The sequence below is a fragment of the Astyanax mexicanus genome, chromosome 7 (genome assembly GCF_023375975.1).
Source record: "Astyanax mexicanus isolate ESR-SI-001 chromosome 7, AstMex3_surface, whole genome shotgun sequence".
Lineage (NCBI taxonomy): Eukaryota > Metazoa > Chordata > Actinopteri > Characiformes > Acestrorhamphidae > Astyanax > Astyanax mexicanus.
In genome coordinates this window covers 44,458,936-44,476,253 of record NC_064414.1, presented here as the reverse complement: position 1 = coordinate 44,476,253, position 17,318 = coordinate 44,458,936, and the positions used below count along the sequence as shown (strand labels likewise).

General features: G+C 35.2%; 2 protein-coding genes across 2 annotated transcripts; one reads left to right on the top strand and one right to left on the bottom strand.

Annotated features, from left to right (window-relative positions):
* Window positions 1–758: 758 nt before the first annotated feature.
* On the bottom strand, window positions 759–4,309 carry med19b (mediator complex subunit 19b). Its single transcript, XM_007256105.4, has 6 exons — window positions 3,943–4,309; window positions 2,875–2,997; window positions 2,582–2,715; window positions 2,100–2,196; window positions 1,888–1,982; window positions 759–1,220 (listed from the first exon to the last, which is right to left on the bottom strand). The coding sequence occupies exons 1-6, from the start codon at window positions 4,163–4,165 to the stop codon at window positions 1,155–1,157; spliced, it is 738 nt and encodes a 245-aa protein (XP_007256167.1). The 5' UTR covers window positions 4,166–4,309; the 3' UTR covers window positions 759–1,154.
* A 2,624-nt stretch (window positions 4,310–6,933) lies between these two features.
* tmx2b (thioredoxin-related transmembrane protein 2b) lies at window positions 6,934–17,200 on the top strand. Its single transcript, XM_007256104.4, has 8 exons — window positions 6,934–7,210; window positions 10,307–10,367; window positions 11,540–11,653; window positions 13,214–13,290; window positions 14,102–14,208; window positions 14,340–14,405; window positions 14,499–14,628; window positions 15,686–17,200. Exons 1-8 carry the CDS (start codon window positions 7,022–7,024, stop codon window positions 15,863–15,865), a joined length of 924 nt encoding a protein of 307 aa, XP_007256166.2. The 5' UTR covers window positions 6,934–7,021; the 3' UTR covers window positions 15,866–17,200.
* The last annotated feature ends 118 nt before the right edge of the window (window positions 17,201–17,318 follow it).

The window sequence follows — 17,318 nt, the reverse complement described above, 5'->3', positions numbered from 1 at the left end:
TAGCAGTGCATTTTTTTCAATTTGAGATGTCTTTCCAATACACAAACATAAAGATATGGAATTCACATTTGGTCAAAGTGCAGGTATTTTATACAGATTTTTCGTTTTTCCCAGTAGAAAATACAAACATTTATACATTGGCCCTCGCTTCAAGGCACTGTAATGTTTGGGACAGGTGTTTTGTTGTACGGGTGTACGTGATTACTCAGGTGTGTTTCTGTTTCATTAGTGTAGGTATAGGAGTACTTTTTAGCATCTGGATCTGGTACTAGATTCTGCTTTTGTTGTTTAAAATCAATTGTGCCAAATAAGGTCAAGAAAACAATTTTTAAGATTAGGAAAATTTAAAAAAGTGTGAGGGACACTGACTGACCAAAGCTTAGACTTACCAAAATCAACGAAGTTCCACAGCGAATGACAGAATTCCCACCATGATAAAGACAAATCCCCATACACCTGTCTGACATCAACTTTCTGTCCTCCTTTTCTATTACATATAACCTTTTTTATATCATATAGAATGTTACTGACAGCATGAACTAAGCTGTTATTATTATTAACCATATTATAATAATATTATATTATTAATAAGGTTATAAGTGAGGTGTAGTATAATTTCTTTGAAAAGGCTCATCACTGTAAAAAATAGAATAGATTTTTGTTGTTTGGTTTGTTATTTTTAATTGCAGTGTTCAAATTCTCAAGTTTTCTTTTCTGCTCTGTGTTTGTTTTTTGTTTTTTTGTAAATTGATTTATTATTGTTTTGGTGCTTATTGTCACTCTGCTGTGTGCTTCTCTTCAGAATTAGGTTGTAAAATGTGAAAAAATAAAGAGAAATAAAGAGTCAATAATCAATATAGTGCTTATAAAATGTTTTTATAACTTTAAAGATATATCAAAATGTATTTGATTGCTTTATCATGTGATAAATACAAATAGAGGCACTTAAATGATTATAAAAGGATGTAACAGATACAGTTTACTACTGACTCTTTTAGGTGCATTAAACAAATGCATAACACATACACACACACAGACACATGTTAAAAAATATCATTCTCTCACTCACTCTCTCTCACATACACACATTAAGTTTAAAACAATCATTCTTCAATGCTATTTACAGTGAATTCTTTCAGCTGTCAGGTCCGCTCCTATCTGAGGCTGCTGCCACTGGGCTGAGAGCCGGTCATGCCTGGGTGGTCAGGGCTATGGCGGTTCTAAAAAACAAAGAGCAAAAAGGCACCTAAATATTATTAAAAACATAAATGAAAAAAATAATCACTAACTTTTAAAACTAAACTAACTTTAAATCAGTGTTTTTATTATAGCTTTAACTTTTAGCTTGGACTCTACAAGCACTGTGATGAGTACTAATCGGGGGGATGCAGGCCATTAGAGCAAGGCCATATTACATAGGAAATTCTGAGACAGCTGTGCTTCTTAAGTGCTCAAACCTGTCCAGCTCACCATATACAAATTACTGAAAACAAATATTTTATTTATATAAATGTATGTATAAACTTTGTATAACCTTATACAGCCTATTAATGTTACTTAACATCTAGACAAATATATATATATTATTGGAAAAAGCTCTAAAAAAAGACACTGTATGATTTCCAACATTAACACATCAGCGCTTTCCGACAAGAGAAGTGATAAAACTTTCCAGTGGAAGTCAGTGTAATGTTTAATTTCAAGTCATTTTGGAGCATTTCTGTTGGTGTATTTAGGATGGAACTGGCTCATTTAAATCTTTATCCAAACAACTGGCAAAAAAATAAAAAAAATGGTAAATATGGAAATACAAGTACAAGTGTGAGTGATTGGCTTAAATCTTTATCAAACCTAACAGAACCAGAAGAGAAGAAATATCTTACACACCTTCTTCTTTTTCTTATCCTTCTTCTTTTTCTTCCTGTCGGGATCATCATCCTTCTTTTTCTTCTTTTTCTTGTGGTCTGAGTCTGAGGGTGTTTCTGAAGGAGAATAAAGAGATCCAGAAGTGAAGCTGTTCTGTTCTCATCAGTAGAGTATAATTTGAGATGGTCTGAAGAGAGTAAATCAGAAGAATAGAATCGTGTGATTGTGGTTACCAGGTGGTAGAGGATCCTGGGGTCGATGGTGTCTGTGCTTGTGTTTGCTCTTCTTTTTTGGAGGTTGAATGTGCATCAGTCTGTACTGCTCTGGAAGCTTCAAGTGTGTGAGTCAGAGAGGAAAACAAAAAATATTTTTGAAGAGTTGAAGGTTTAGACAGAAACTTTTCTATCAAATATATACTCTAATGAGCAAATGTGAATCTAATGTAAAATGTGGGTCCATTTAACAACACAATCTTGTATTTTGGAAAACAGATATAAACTCATCCCTAAATTTAATCAGCTCAATTGAAATGAACAGTTAATTCAATTTTTAATAAAAAAAATACAAAAATGCAAGACAGAGAATGAAAACATTCTTTAAAAAAATGAAAGCTGGCTCTAACCTTAAGTAGAAGGGGACTTTACAATAGAGGCTAAGCAACTAGAGTAATTCAGAACAGCTAATCAGATGGTAAAATGGTAACAGACACACTTACTGGTCCCGTGTGTAGTCTAAAACCAGTGAGCATGGCTCCAGTAAGAGGGCTGAAGGAGTTGTTGCATACTGGTGGCTTCTCGATAAGAGAGCGTAAAGAACTTCCATCCTGAAGACCTGGATTATCAATCATACCTGAAACACAGAGGTAGAATACTCTTTAGGCTTAAAAAAAACTACTTTTACTCTCATTTCTGGTTTATTATTTCTGGATAAGTAAGTCATAGAAAATACAAAAAACATATTCTTTTGCTACATAATAGGTCAGATATGAATAAAATGCACTGTACTTACCAGGAAGCTCTGGGAGGAAGTTGCTAAGCTTCTCCTTCACCTTCTTACCGCAGAATTTGTTGTACGCGTGTTCCAGATTGTAGTGTGTGATGAGGTTGGTGTTTCCAGTCAGCTCATTCTCCACTTTTCAGATAAAATAAAAGAAGAGAGGCAGGGTTGTCAAAACTAAATACATAAACTAATTAAGAATAATCCGCTAATGGAGTGTGCATTTAGACACAGCCCGGGAACACATGCAGAATTGTTTTACAATCAAAAAGTGTTCAACAACAAGTATAAAACATGTTTTATACTTTAGATACTTCTAAGTAGCACATTTTGAACATAATAACTATAAGATCTAGGCAGCAACAGTATAGTTTTTTCAATTCTACTACTAATACTACTGCTAGTACTACTGCTATTACTAATACTACTACTAATACTACTGCTACTACTAATACTGCTGCTACTACTAATACTACTGCTACTAGTAATACTACTACTAAAACTGCTGCTACTACTAATACTACTACCAAAACTACTGCTACTACTAATACTGCTGCTACTACTAATACTACTACTAATACTACTGCTACTACTAATAGTAATACTACTGCTACAACTACTACATACACTAATACTTCTACTAGTACTGGTAATACTAGTGCTACTACTAATACTAATAGTACTGCTACTACTAATATTACTGTTACTACTAATACTTGTATTAATACTACTATTAATTATACCTATACTTATAATTATACTACCACTAGTACTAATAATTCTGCTACTACTATTAATAGTAGTACTACTAATGATACTATTAACTGCTAGTACTAATACTATTGCTACTACTAATACTAGTACTAGTGCTACTGTTACTAATAATACTAATACTACTACTAATAATAGTATTGCTACTGCTAATACTTCTACTAATACTAATATTACTGTATAACAGTAATACTACTGTTGCAAATTCTAGTACTACTGCCCATTGATATTGTTATATAATTAAGCTAATTAGTGTAGTAATTGAGAAACACTGGGATGTGAAGGTGAGGAGGAGAGGCAGCTGCTCACCTGGCAGTTCTCTCAGCAGGTAGAAGGGTTCATTCATGGCTCCAGGCTTTCTGAGTGGAGGCCCTTCATCCACAAGCTGGTGCGGAATCCCCACAGACATGTGGACCTGGTTCTGGGCTGCCGGCGGGGCCAGGGGCTTCCCGGGCCCGAAGCCCAGCGCGGAGGGTCCCGGGGGTCCCTGAGTGTCGGTCTGTCCGTACAGAGAGGAGAACATCTCGGTCATGGTAGAGAAAGTCTCTGTACTGCTGGGAATACCTGCTGGGCATCCAGTAGACAGTAGTTTGTTGACGTTTTTCCCATATCAAGATTGACTTCCTGTGACAGCTATAGGCTCGACATTATTTTACCGTAATGGCTCTAATACTGGGCCCGTCCCGCAGGTTTACGGCAAACCTGCCCACTTCCTTTATATCTTAATATATCAGAAATATACTGCAAAACGCTTGAGGGAGCCCGCGATCCTCAATAAATAGGAGTGAATAGGAGTAACAATAGTAAATTACTATTTGACCAGGATATTATTGTAATTTGAGAAAGTATTTGGAAGTGTTTTGCTAAACAAACAAAAATACCTATAAAGTTATATGGATATAGCCATAAATTTGTGATACTTTGTCACAACATGTCAAGCTATATAAAAAAAACATAAATTATTTAATTTCAAGGCAATATATCTTAATTCTGCTAAGATTTTCTGTCTTACCAAGCATTGTAAATGTTGTAAGATTATTTTTCTTATTGTAGCAACAAATTGTTTTGTTTATTGTATTACCAACTATCTTAAAACTTAAAATAAGCACAAAAATCGCCACTATTCCAATTATTGATAAATGTCTAATGTCTCTTTTTTCCCCTAATATGAGCATATATTTTTCAATTTTCATACATTTTGTCTAGTTTTTGCCATTTTTTGTCAGTGTAGGAGATTTATATTGGCTAAAGCATCATATCAGAGAAAGCTCACAGTAGAAGTAGCTACTGGTAAAGATATTTGGATATTTAGTAGGCCTAAATTACAGTATGAGGGGAAATAGAAGTGGAGATATGACCCTAAAATAATATCACAATATTTCAGGGTATTTTTGTGTTAACACATATCTTAGCAATTTGACAAAACATTTGAATAAAAAAATCTTATTTCAAGAATACACTACTGCAAAAAAAAAAAAAAAACACTTGTCCATAGTATTTCTTTAATTTCGGAAAGTTAAATAAACTTTCTATTGTATATATTTCTGTTTTTCTAGATCAAACGGGGTTTAGGTAGTAAAAACGCTAGCATTACTACTACTGTGTGCTGACTGGTTGTTAAGCTGATATTTAAAAGGCTTAACTGGAGTTTTAAAGTTTTGCATAAATATTTTAAATGGTTCTGTGTTGAGAAAATAAACATTTATAAACTAGGATTTGAATTGCTCCATAGAAACCCATTCATTTTGGTCTTAATCAGGAGCGACCTCTGATGGCTAAAAAAATACAGAAGAAATTCATGGCTGAATATTCTCCTCTTTATAGATTCTAGGACCAAAAGCGTGTGATAATATACGATAACATCCTCCGCTGGTCCCGCTGTGTTATGCACACATTGTTTGTTAGTAGTTGAAACATAAAACAGTCGCTGTTTGCTTCAGCTGTCCTCCACGAATAACGGTAAAAAACACAAGGAAGACTATGGAGACGCCTCTGTGCTCCAATATGCATACACTATAGGAGAACGAGGGGGCCTAACTAGTGCAGATTGGGCTTGCCACAATTCATAGGACACAGGGCAAAATACACTACTAAAAATATTATTTTTAAAAATAATTGTTTATTTTTTATTTATTTATTTTATTGAAAAAACAGATTATGTCTCTAAATATTCGTATTTTACCTTTCATATTTGGCATAGGGCATAGGGCTCCTGTGCACTGTGTTTTAGTAGAATTTAGAATCAAAATATTCTGATGCAACAATAATTGTCTGAAGGTGTGACTTAACTGGGGTCTGTCAACATTTATGACCTTTAGCTTATATAACATATGTTTAAATTATATTAGACATGTATGAGAATCTAGAGAATTGTCCAAAGACTATTATGATTGTTGTGTAGGTGTGGGTGATATGGCCCTAAAATAATATAATGGTATTTCAGGGTATTTTTGCAATAACAATATTTTTGGTCAATATGACAAAACATTGAATACAAAATAAAAAATGCATTCATGAATACAAGACTGAAACAAAAGAAATATTATGGGACCAGATTTTTCAGATTGTAACAGAAGTCAATGATCCAACATAACTCCTTTAGTAGATATTTAATGATAGATATTTTATTTGTACCCTGATGGCCCATATGGCCCTAATATAATATTATGATATTTCAGAGTATTGTTTCGATTATATTTTTAAAAATATTATTGAGTATGATGCTAGGAAATTAAATTCCAGTCTACTATGGGAAATTCCGTTTTGTTACCCACTATACTACACCGACATATGGTCACAAATCAAATCAATAAATACTGTACAAAATAATTATTAATAATGATAATTAACTAATACATGTGCATGTTAATTTATATGACCCATTTGTGTTAAAAAAAACAGCTACAATTTAAAAATACAAGAGCATACAAAAAGTAAAAATTAAAAACATATATAACGTAATTACATGTATTTTATAGAAATAATAACAATAATAACAAAAAAAAATTAGAATAAATAGAAAAAGTATATTAACATTAGTAGTCCCGTTAAATGTAAGTGAAAAAGGGACTTTTAATCTAGCCAGACTGCAGGACTTGAAGTTATACCCTAGCTAGTGCACTAGCGAGGAGAGAACGGAAGTTCGATAATAGGAACACAGTCATCCTCTCCTTTACAAGACAGCAGTGGCCAATGAACGTGCGCGTTCCATTCGCGTAACCAATCACCGTGCCCGTTAGGAAGAGGCGTGTCCTAATTTTCCCTTCGTCCGCAGTGACCTCTATCCCTTTAACCGGAAGATTTTTGCCGACGCTAAATTTCTCACGCCGAGCAGAACTGCAGACGCACCGGCTGATCTCCGCCTTATCGCCGGGTTTACTGCTGAAACATGGCGCTGCTGACCCCCCTGTTCGCTTTCCTTTACCATTTACCGCAGGTGTATAAGTGGCTGCTGAAGCCGTATTATGTAGCATCTCTATTTATGTCGATCGCGTTCCTGCTGGTCCGAAAGACGCCCGGGATCTGCGAGCATCTCTCCACCCAGAGAGAGGACGGGAACCCCTGCGACTTCGACTGGGTCAGTATCATCTCCACACACCGGATTAAACACTCCTTCAGTTCAGTTCTTTATACCCCCTCAGCTGTAATCCTGCAGCAGCTAACGCTAGCTAACAGCGCTGAGTGCAGTCAGGGGCTAACGGGTGTGCTGTCCGTTTGTGCTACTGTGTCAAAACGTGCTACCATACTGTCTATATAATACGAAGCCACTGAGGTGACATGGTGTATTTTCTTCAGGCGAATAAGTGGTTAGCACCATTTACTAAGTGGTGAGCACAGGATACTAAGGTGTAAGCATAGTATACTTCAGGGCTAACTGAGTATACTAAGGGGTGAGCACAGGATACTAAGGGGTGAGCACCACATACTAAGTAGTGAGTACAGAATACCAAGTGGTAAGCACAGCATACTAAGGGGTGAGCACCACGTACAAAGGGGTGAGAGAGCACAGGAAAGTAAGCGTTGAGCACCGGGACAAAATGGTGAGCACCATGTACAGAGCACCATGTAAGCACCAGGTACTAAGTGGTGAGCACCAGATAGTATGTTTAGTGGTCTATACATGACTTCAGAGTGCTATGTTTTTCTGTGATACTTTGTATCTTGTGCTCTCCATTTAGTATCCTGTGCTTACCACTTTTGTACACCATATGGCCCTAAAATAGTATCACAATATTTCAATTGTATTGAAAAGTGTTTGCAATATTGTTGCGTATGATACACTACAGCCCTAAAGGTAAATATGATGTAATTGATAGGACAATTGTGTGTGTGTGTGTGTGTGTGTGTGTGTTTGGTCGAAATCGTAATTAACACTTTCAGCATTCAGTTCAGTACTAAGCTAACACTGTAAAATGCACTCAAGGAACATATGGCACCCACAGGAAGCAGAACACTGGTCCTTAGGGGTGGGAATCGTTTACTATCTCACGATTCGATTCGATTCCGATTTTGGGGGCCACGATTCGATTCAAAATCGATTTTTGATTCAAAACGATTTGAATTATAAAAAATTCTGCTTCTGGCTTATGAATCTTATTGAAAAAAAACCCTCCATAATATACACTGGTCCTGGAGCAGGTAATGTGTTACAAAAACAATAAAATGTGCAGGAATGTGGGTCCTCAGTGACAGAGGAATCACTGGGATATCACAATGACGTTAATGAACAATAAATAAATAATAAATAACACTGCTTTATTACCAGGCTACTAGCGGTGGTGTGTAGGTGACGCTGCTGGGCTGATGTGATGATAGCAGTGGAGCGCTAAAGTTCAGGAGCAGCTGCTGATTAACTAGTTAACTTTAAGGTCGTTGTATTTCTTCAGAAAGGGGGCAGGAGGTGGAGAAATTAATTCATATGGTCCATTCCTTAATTCCTCTGTGATGAGGAGCTGAAATTAGCTCTGATTAGCTTATTGTATTTTTCCGTTCCGCCTTAAATGCTGCAGCCCGCTGCCACCTGTAGCGTTATTTAAGGTGGAACTGGAAAGTTAGCTAGTTAGCTAGCTAACAGTTACTGAAACTAACTACTAGCGATCTTTTTTATGCTTGTTATGAAGCATTCTGCCATAAAACATTGAAACTACACGTTAATCTAATGTAATATAGTGCTTGTTCTGCCATCTTACCGGTGATTCTCAAACACCTACGCTCTGTGTGTGTCTGGAAGATCTCCGTTTGAAAGGACAAGCGCTATCCCCAGGGTTGCCAGGTCCAACAAAAATACCCAGCCCAAAATCAGTCTAAAACCCGCCCCTCAGAATCGATTTTGGGACATTTTAAATCGATTCTGAATCGTAGTAAATGAGAATCAAGATTCTTATGTGAATCGATTTTTTGGCACACCTCTACTGGTCCTGTATTTGTTAGTTAGCTTGGTTTGCTAGTCGCTTCCTGGGCCACTCCTCCTCTTTCTGTATTAAGGAAAGCTTATATTTTGTATGTTCAATATGACTTCTACTTCTTTCTACAGTTTGCAGTGATTTATATATTTTTGGAATTGTGCAAAATGTCCTATTTCAGAGCACTGTTTAGCAGGTGGTGAATGTAGTGCTTACTTTTTATCTGTTTTATATTTGTATTATATTATGCTATCTTATCAATATTCAGGAATAACATGGACACTTGTCACCTTTCTTCTTTGGGGTAATAAGACCTAATGTATTCACATTGAAGGCTATTGTTTAGCTAATAACACATGCGCAGGTGCAGACATGCGCAGGTGCAGTCCTAACACAGGCCTGTAGGCTACATGTGGACATAGAAGTGGGCAATATGATTATTTTTTTAATTGTTTTGTGATCCACATCATACATTTCTGAAGAAATTTTGGACATGATAAGGGCTTAAAAACCTTCACCAACTGCATGTTCCATTAAAGAAGTGTAAGAGTTATTTTTAATAGATGCTTAATAGATGAAGTTCAGCAGATTTAAATAACAGTATTCAAACTGCAGTTTTAAGAAAAATATTCAGAAACTAAAGCAAGTCAAAATATTGCAATAAAATTGTGTAACATAAAAATGTCAGCAGTTTGATAATACAATATAAAAATTACCTGGCCATATGTAAATATTACTACTGTTACATGGTCTTAAAAGAGTATTTCACATTGAAATTAAGTTTGCACAGGTTCACTCTTAAGCCAAACCTAGTTAACTGACCAAGTTAACTTTGGTCTCTAATATGTGCTTTGTGTTAAAGCTATAGAGCTAACGTAGCTAACAAACAATGTAAGGCAATGTAGCCCGAAATGTATTCTTGAGTCACTTTGTTCAAATTGCCCTTCAAATTTACGGTAGTTTCTAATTCTTTTTTGGGACTGACTTTAAACTGTTCTGTTAGAGACTGTACTGTTGTTTCCTATGCATTTCACTTCACTGCATTTTAGTATTTTATTCTGTTTTAAAATGTTTATTTAATATAAATACATGACCAAAACAGTTGTTTTTGGGGCTCAGTACCCTTTAAGGTATTGTTGAAAGAATAAACAGTGTATTTCAATTACTGTTACAATGCTTTAACTACCATTAAATAACAATTCATGGTTTAAATTGTATAGCTTATTGAAGCGGGGTGCTTTATTAATCCTAATATTTTGTCTATTTTCCAGAGAGAAGTGGAGATCCTGATGTTCCTGAGTGCTATAGTCATGATGAAGAATAGGAGAGCAAGTAAGTGTCATCTTTCTGGCCAATTATTTATTTTCAGGCCGTGTGTGTAATTATCAGTCAGGGCAGTTTCTGTATAAACACTTCTGTGAATTAGATCAGTCTAGACAGTAAGTGGTCAGTCTGTGCACATACACTATCACTGAATAGCAGTTATGTTAGGTGGGCGTCATTTGAATGGGTGACTTTAAACAATGGGTTTGTTTACTGTATGCAGTTTAGTACATTGAGGGGTGTGGTTTTAAGCGTCTCAGGGCTTGTTGAGCTGGTTAGTGTTTGTTGTTTCTTGTTGTCAAAGCATTTAGTTGATTGATGTTTATCATGGATCAGTCTATTAATCAGTCAGTTCACATATATTTACATATACCTATGTGTACACACACACACAGTCACAATGAACTGTATACACTCAGCCCTACGACTAGTATGTTACTAATTACACCCATAAAGGAAGTGTGAGCTTTTGTTTTTATGTCCATTTCTACTGATCTAACTGTTTTATCATTTTTGTAAGGTTACTAATTGTAATCTCCTGGAGTTCAATAAATATCACCATAAATTATCAGTTATAAAATATCAGTCAATTCTGCTCACCTGTGTGTTACCAGTATTTTGTTTGAGCAATAATCTATCTAATAATTATATAAGGTTGGACAATAATTCAGTAGCTGTGGTTTTGATTTTTTAAATTTTATATTTCAGGATACTTTTATTACACCATTCATTACATGAACAGACTTCCATGTGGGCATTCTTGGTAGTCTTTCTGTTGCTTTTTATATTGTTAATATCAATAATGGATTAATATCGTATCGACATTGTGCATCCCTTCAGTGTATATTATACACTGTATGGGATACACAGTGTTGGGATGCCTACTTATTAAAACTACAGGAGCTTTTATAGTATACCATATGCATTAATATAGTGGAATATAGTCTTACCCTTCATGATCATTACCGTCCACTGTGAATGGTAATACTTTCTATTATGTATTCCTGATACATATGTGACACTAGATCAAGGAATGGTAAATGACAGAAACACTTCAGAAACAAAGTATCCCAATATTTTATTGATGTGGCACCCACTATCAAACAGTATGTTCATCTTTTCATACTAATTTTATGTTTATCTTTTATCTCTCTCTCTCTCTCTCTCTCTCTCTCTCTCAGTAACGGTTGAGCAGCATGTGGGGAACATCATTCTCTTCTGTAAAGTGGCTAATGTGATTCTGTTCTTCAGACTGGATATTCGCATGGGGCTGCTCTACCTGACTCTGTGTATTGGTCAGTATACACTTACTTTCAGTGAATCGTGCACACTGGATTTTAAATGGAACTGTGACGACACGGTTTTCTAAAAAAAATGTATATCGTTAAAAAGCCACTTTATTTCAGTATTTCAGTTCAAAGTGTGAAACACACATATATTATATAGATGTATTACACACAGAGTGATCTATTTTAAGCGTTTATTTCTTTTATTGTTGACGACTACGGATTACAGCCAATAAAACCCCAAAAGTCAGTATCTACAGAAAATTTGAATATTATATAAGACTGATTGGTATTTTGGCAGTGTGCAAAGTCCTGCTGGAAAATGAAATCCGCATCTCTATAAAAGTTGTCAGCAGAGGGAAGCATGAAGGGCTGTAAGATTTTCCGGAAAAGAACTACACCGACTTTGGATTTGATAATAAAACACAGTGGATCAACACCAGCAGATGATTTTGCATTTCATTAGTAAATCAAGGGAGCAGAGTCTGGAGGAAGAGTGGAGAGACACACAGTCCAAACTGCTCGAGGTCTAGTGTGAAGTTTCTACAATCAGTGATGGTTTGGAGAGTAATGTCATCCAAAATCATCTGCTGGTGTTGGTTTACTGTGTTATATCAAGTCAAAAGTCAGTGCAGTGTTTTCCCACAAAATCTTACAGCACTTAATGCTTCCTTCTGCTAATAACTTTTATAGAGATGTGGATTTCATTTTCCAGCAGGGCTTGGCACACTGCCCACACTGCTTATATAATATTCTAATTTTCAGAGATACTGATTTGGGTTTCCATTGGCTGCAAGCCATAATCATTAACAATAAAAGAAATAAATGCACAAAATATATCAGTCTGTGTGTGATTTGCTGATATAAATTACATTTCAATGATATTCTATTTTTTTGAGATGCACCTATTGGTAGCCCTACTGTCTTAGAAAATAGCTGAACATCAGTGTTCAGTCAGTGTATAGTATAGGTTCTATGAGGTTCACTTAATTCATGTGGGTGTAAAAACTCTCAGTAAGACAAATCTGCACTTTAAATCCAGTGTTCAGTTACTTACTGGCTCTGCTGTACTCGCTATTCCTATGAAACAATTTAACAGCTTTGTAGAAATCACGGATATCACACGACCTTCAAAAACAAGCCTCTGATAATTAAATTGTTAAACCAACAGTATTATTCTTGTAAATGTCAAGTGAGTCAGTCCTGTATTACAAGGCTGTAGAATGTGCTTTGGTGTTATCACTAAATTTCTCTTTACACTGCTCATTGGTGGTTTGGAAAATCACTTTTAAAATATATTAAGTAATTTCTCACACATTACATTAGATTTTAATCTGTTATATAATCTAATAGGTTATGCAAGCTCAGTAAACATTGTGTTTTTATTTTCCATTACCTTTGAATTACCATCCATTTCCAGGCCACGTTGCCTACTGAAGTAGTAAAAATGATTTGAATTTGATCCAATAATAAATCTACCTGATTAGTGGATGATGTTTATTTATAGATCAAACTCATAATCTCTGCTCTGTGATCATGATGCAGTAAATAAATGCTCTTCTCTTACAGTGTTCCTGATGACCTGCAAGCCTCCCCTCTACATGGGCCCAGAGTACATCAAGTACTTCAGTGATAAGACCATAGATGTGAGAACCGTTTTAATGCATTTTTTTTAGTACAGACAGAAAACAGCATCCAAGAGAATGTTTTTTTTTTCTGAGCACAGTTTGCAAAGGTTGTAGAGTTTGTAGTGTGTTGCGCTTAAAAATAAATTATATTGCTGTAAATATATTGCTTTTTTGCTTTGTTTTTATCTTTAGTTGCAATTTAAGAAGGATGTATCAAGCTAAATTGTTAATGTGACTTTTTTAGTTTCATTAACCAAATCTAACAAATTTCTTCTGGCTCCAGTTTATTAATTTATTATTATTAAGCCACTTATGTAAAAATTCATGACTTACGACCATGATGATGATAAGTTTATGTGCATTCCAAAATGTTCAAAATTAATAAAAGAAAAATCTGTTGCTCTGAGATCATAAAGCATTATTTTAACAAGAATGCTTCTAATAATTTGATACAAATTGGAAGCCTGGATTTATTTATAGACAGTCAGCCTTTGAATCAGAAATAAAACTGTTTTTTGATTTAATAAAGATTTAATTTCCAGGTAAATGCAGAACCTGAACGTTAACTGAATGCTAGCTAAGCATTAGCTGTACTTTTTTGTTCGATAGATGTTCTAATGGCAGGATTTCATATTATCTGCTGTTATTAGCAGTACAAAGGGGGGGGGGGAGTAACTAACTTCACTAAACTTTGCTTAAAGAAAATGGGGAAGCATTTTTAATCTTTTCAGTGTAGTGATAGGATGAGCATTTTGAACAAAGGTCTTTTAAAATTAAGATATAATTTAATCTTTAGCTAATGTATCTACTTTACTTTTGTGTTTTTTAGGAAGAGTTGGAGAGAGACGGTCGTGTGACGTGGATTGTGGAGTTCTTCGCTAACTGGTCTCCAGAATGCCAGTCATTTGCTTCAGTCTATGCAGATCTGTCTCTTAAGTAAGAGTCGCTAACTCAAGATGTAGTTAGTGAAAGTTCTGAAATAATCCTTCACTGGGCATCCATTGTAGATATTAGTCAGAGAGCTGTGTTATGTCAGAATTTCTCTTCACACTACTGTTTTCTTACAGGTATAACTGTGCTGGGCTGAAATTTGGTAAAGTGGACATTGGACGCTATAGTGAAGTTTCCAAAAAGTGAGTGACTTTTCTCTCTTGAGACTTTGCTGATTAGGTTACTTTTTATGGTACTTTTACATAATTTGATCTTGTTATTTTATCTCTTTTTAGGTACAAGGTTAGCACATCTCCTCTCTCCAAGCAGCTGCCCTCTCTGGTGCTCTTCCAGGGGGGTAAAGAAGTCATGAGACGCCCTCAAGTGGACAAAAAAGGAAGAGCAGTGTCTTGGAGCTTTACTGAGGTCAGATATAGAGAAAATCACAAACATGTCTAAACTCATAATGTTCCCTAAAAAAAAGTAATATTCCAGTTGGAACAAGGATATCAATTTCACATCATTTTATAAATTAAATATATGTTAATAAGAGCTGTGTGATATAAAAAAAAACTCATCTTATATGCTTAAGAAAAATGACTATATATGATATGACGATACGTTGACTGATGGAATAGAAAAGTAGAAAGAGTATTTGTTTTTTTGTTTTTTTATTCTACTGCATAATTTGTACAAGACAGATAAGTGTCATCTCCTGTATTATTTACACTATTAAGCGCACTTAAAATTATTTATTTTTCCACAAAATCGTAGAATCTGGTGCACCTTATGTATGAATTCTACCAGTCAGGTTGTAAGGAGCAGTAAAGCCACTCCACTGAAGTACAGCATTATACAGGAGTTTCGGTAAAGTTTCTCCAGCACCAAGGCTGGAACAGTATAAGCTTTAGCCGCTAACCGCACTAAGCGCTAGCTCTTTAACCATTTAGAGGTGTATATCGGATTGTAGCCCGCTACTAACCCCGGCTAGCACTGCTGGAGCAGCATTAGCTTGTAGCCTGTAACACTAGCTCTTTCGCCGTTCAAATGTGAGTATATTGGACTGTAAAGAACTCCCCTGTTCTTTACTAGTGCATCTTATAATCCAGTCAGTGCAATTTATGTATGAAAATAAACCAGAAAATAGACATTAATTGATGGTGTGCCTTATAATCTGGTGCGGCTTATAGTGCCAATTTTTTTTTTATTTTTTATTAAATTGCTTACAAATGGTAAACCTGTGTAGCAGGCACAATATTATTGTATGATATGATCATATATTGTGTAAAATATATCAAATATATTAATATATTAATAATTTATATCATACTGCCCATCCCTAGTGAACTTACAAATAAAAAAGGAAATTCTTGCTATCAGTCAGCTTGCATTGCAGATTAAATGCAGCCTGATTAATCAGTTATTAGGTTCTATTTTTTTAATGGCTATAAATATGCATTTTTTTTTTTTACTGTATTTATAGGAGAACATCATCCGAGAGTTTAACCTGAACGAGCTGTATCAGAAGTCAAAGAAGCTCAACAAGACTAAAGGAGAGAAGAACGAGAAGATGAGTGAATCGCAGTTCCCGCCTGTGCCTGAGGAGGAGGAGCCTGAGGCTGAGACCCAGGAGATCGATAACGAGTCCAAGAAGGACAAATAGAATTATATCACAAAAGAACTGTCGTGTTTTATGCAAATGATGAAAGTTGCGAGGAAACAAACAAACCAACTATTGTTTTTTCCTCTCAAATAATATAGTGAACATAATCAGTTGAAGTAAATATTTTCTTTATTGAATTCAAATACAAGCACTCACTACTGCTGTATAAAAGCTCTCAGCCATTCACTGCTATCGCTGAGAGATGCTAATCGATTCTAATTCCTGAGCGTCCTGCTATCCTGCACAGTTTTAATAATTTCTTTTCCCAGCACATGTCGTCCAGCTCATCAGACAGTTAATAAGCCCTTCATTGGCTTGATTAGATGTGTTGGGGGACTGTATCTGAGAATATGTGCAGAGCAGGGGGTCCCCAGGGCTTGAGAACCACTTGGGTAAAAAAAAAAAAAAAAAAAAATGAAAATGGACATTTTACTGATAGTATTTCTTTCTATTGACACTTCTTGGTCATATTTTAACCAAATTAAACATTTCCATGCTTCCTACCTCTAATATTTAATAACAGGAAGGACATTAATTTATAGACTGGGTTGAGAGACCCCTTAACCCTTAGATTCCTGCCTATTGTTTAAATTTTAATCTTCATTCCATTATTTAAAAAAAGAATCATTCCTGTGTTACTTTTTCTTCTTTTTTTTTCTTCTTAGATTTGAAGTCATTTCCCAATGTAAATGTAATGCCTTATGTAATGTTACTCTTATGGTACTAACACCAAGTCATGGTCTCATAAAAGGGACGATAGATGAACTGTGAACAACATAAATACAACAGAAATATACAGTTATATTGTGAAAATGTTATGAATATCAGCAGAAACGTTAGGTTTGTCAGAATGTATGTGTTTGTGTCCTGTAAGAGTTTTTATTCTTCAAGGCAGAAATTATTATAATGATTGATTCATTCCATTGTTTTGCATACAAACCTTCCTATTCCTGTAACATTGCAGTTTTTGTTGTTTTATACATGTTTTGTTAATTTAGATTAGTACTTACACTAAAGGGGGGGGGGGGGTTGTTTTTGAGTTGTATTAAGGGGGAACTTGGGGTTTGTTTGTTTTTTTTAACAAAATTGCATTTGAACGCTGCTACTGCTCGGCAAAGCAAACTACTGTCACTGTTCGTTACTTTCCTTTGGGTCTACATGTATCTGTGGAATCCTGCAGTCAGTGTTCTTAGATATCATGCCTACTACATGGGACCTTATATTCAGTTTTGTTGCCCAGAAACAGTACCGTTCTGTACTGTGCATGTCTTCTAGTGACTGACTGAAGTTTTGAGGAATATTTTGTCATGCCAATAAAATACAAAAGAAGTGTAACTGTAAATGTAACTGGAGTATTTTTTACAATCCATTTTCTCACACATTAAAGAATTAATATGTTTAAATTACTAAGGTTGCTTAAAGTAAACTACTCTGACATTCCAAGAAGTCATAG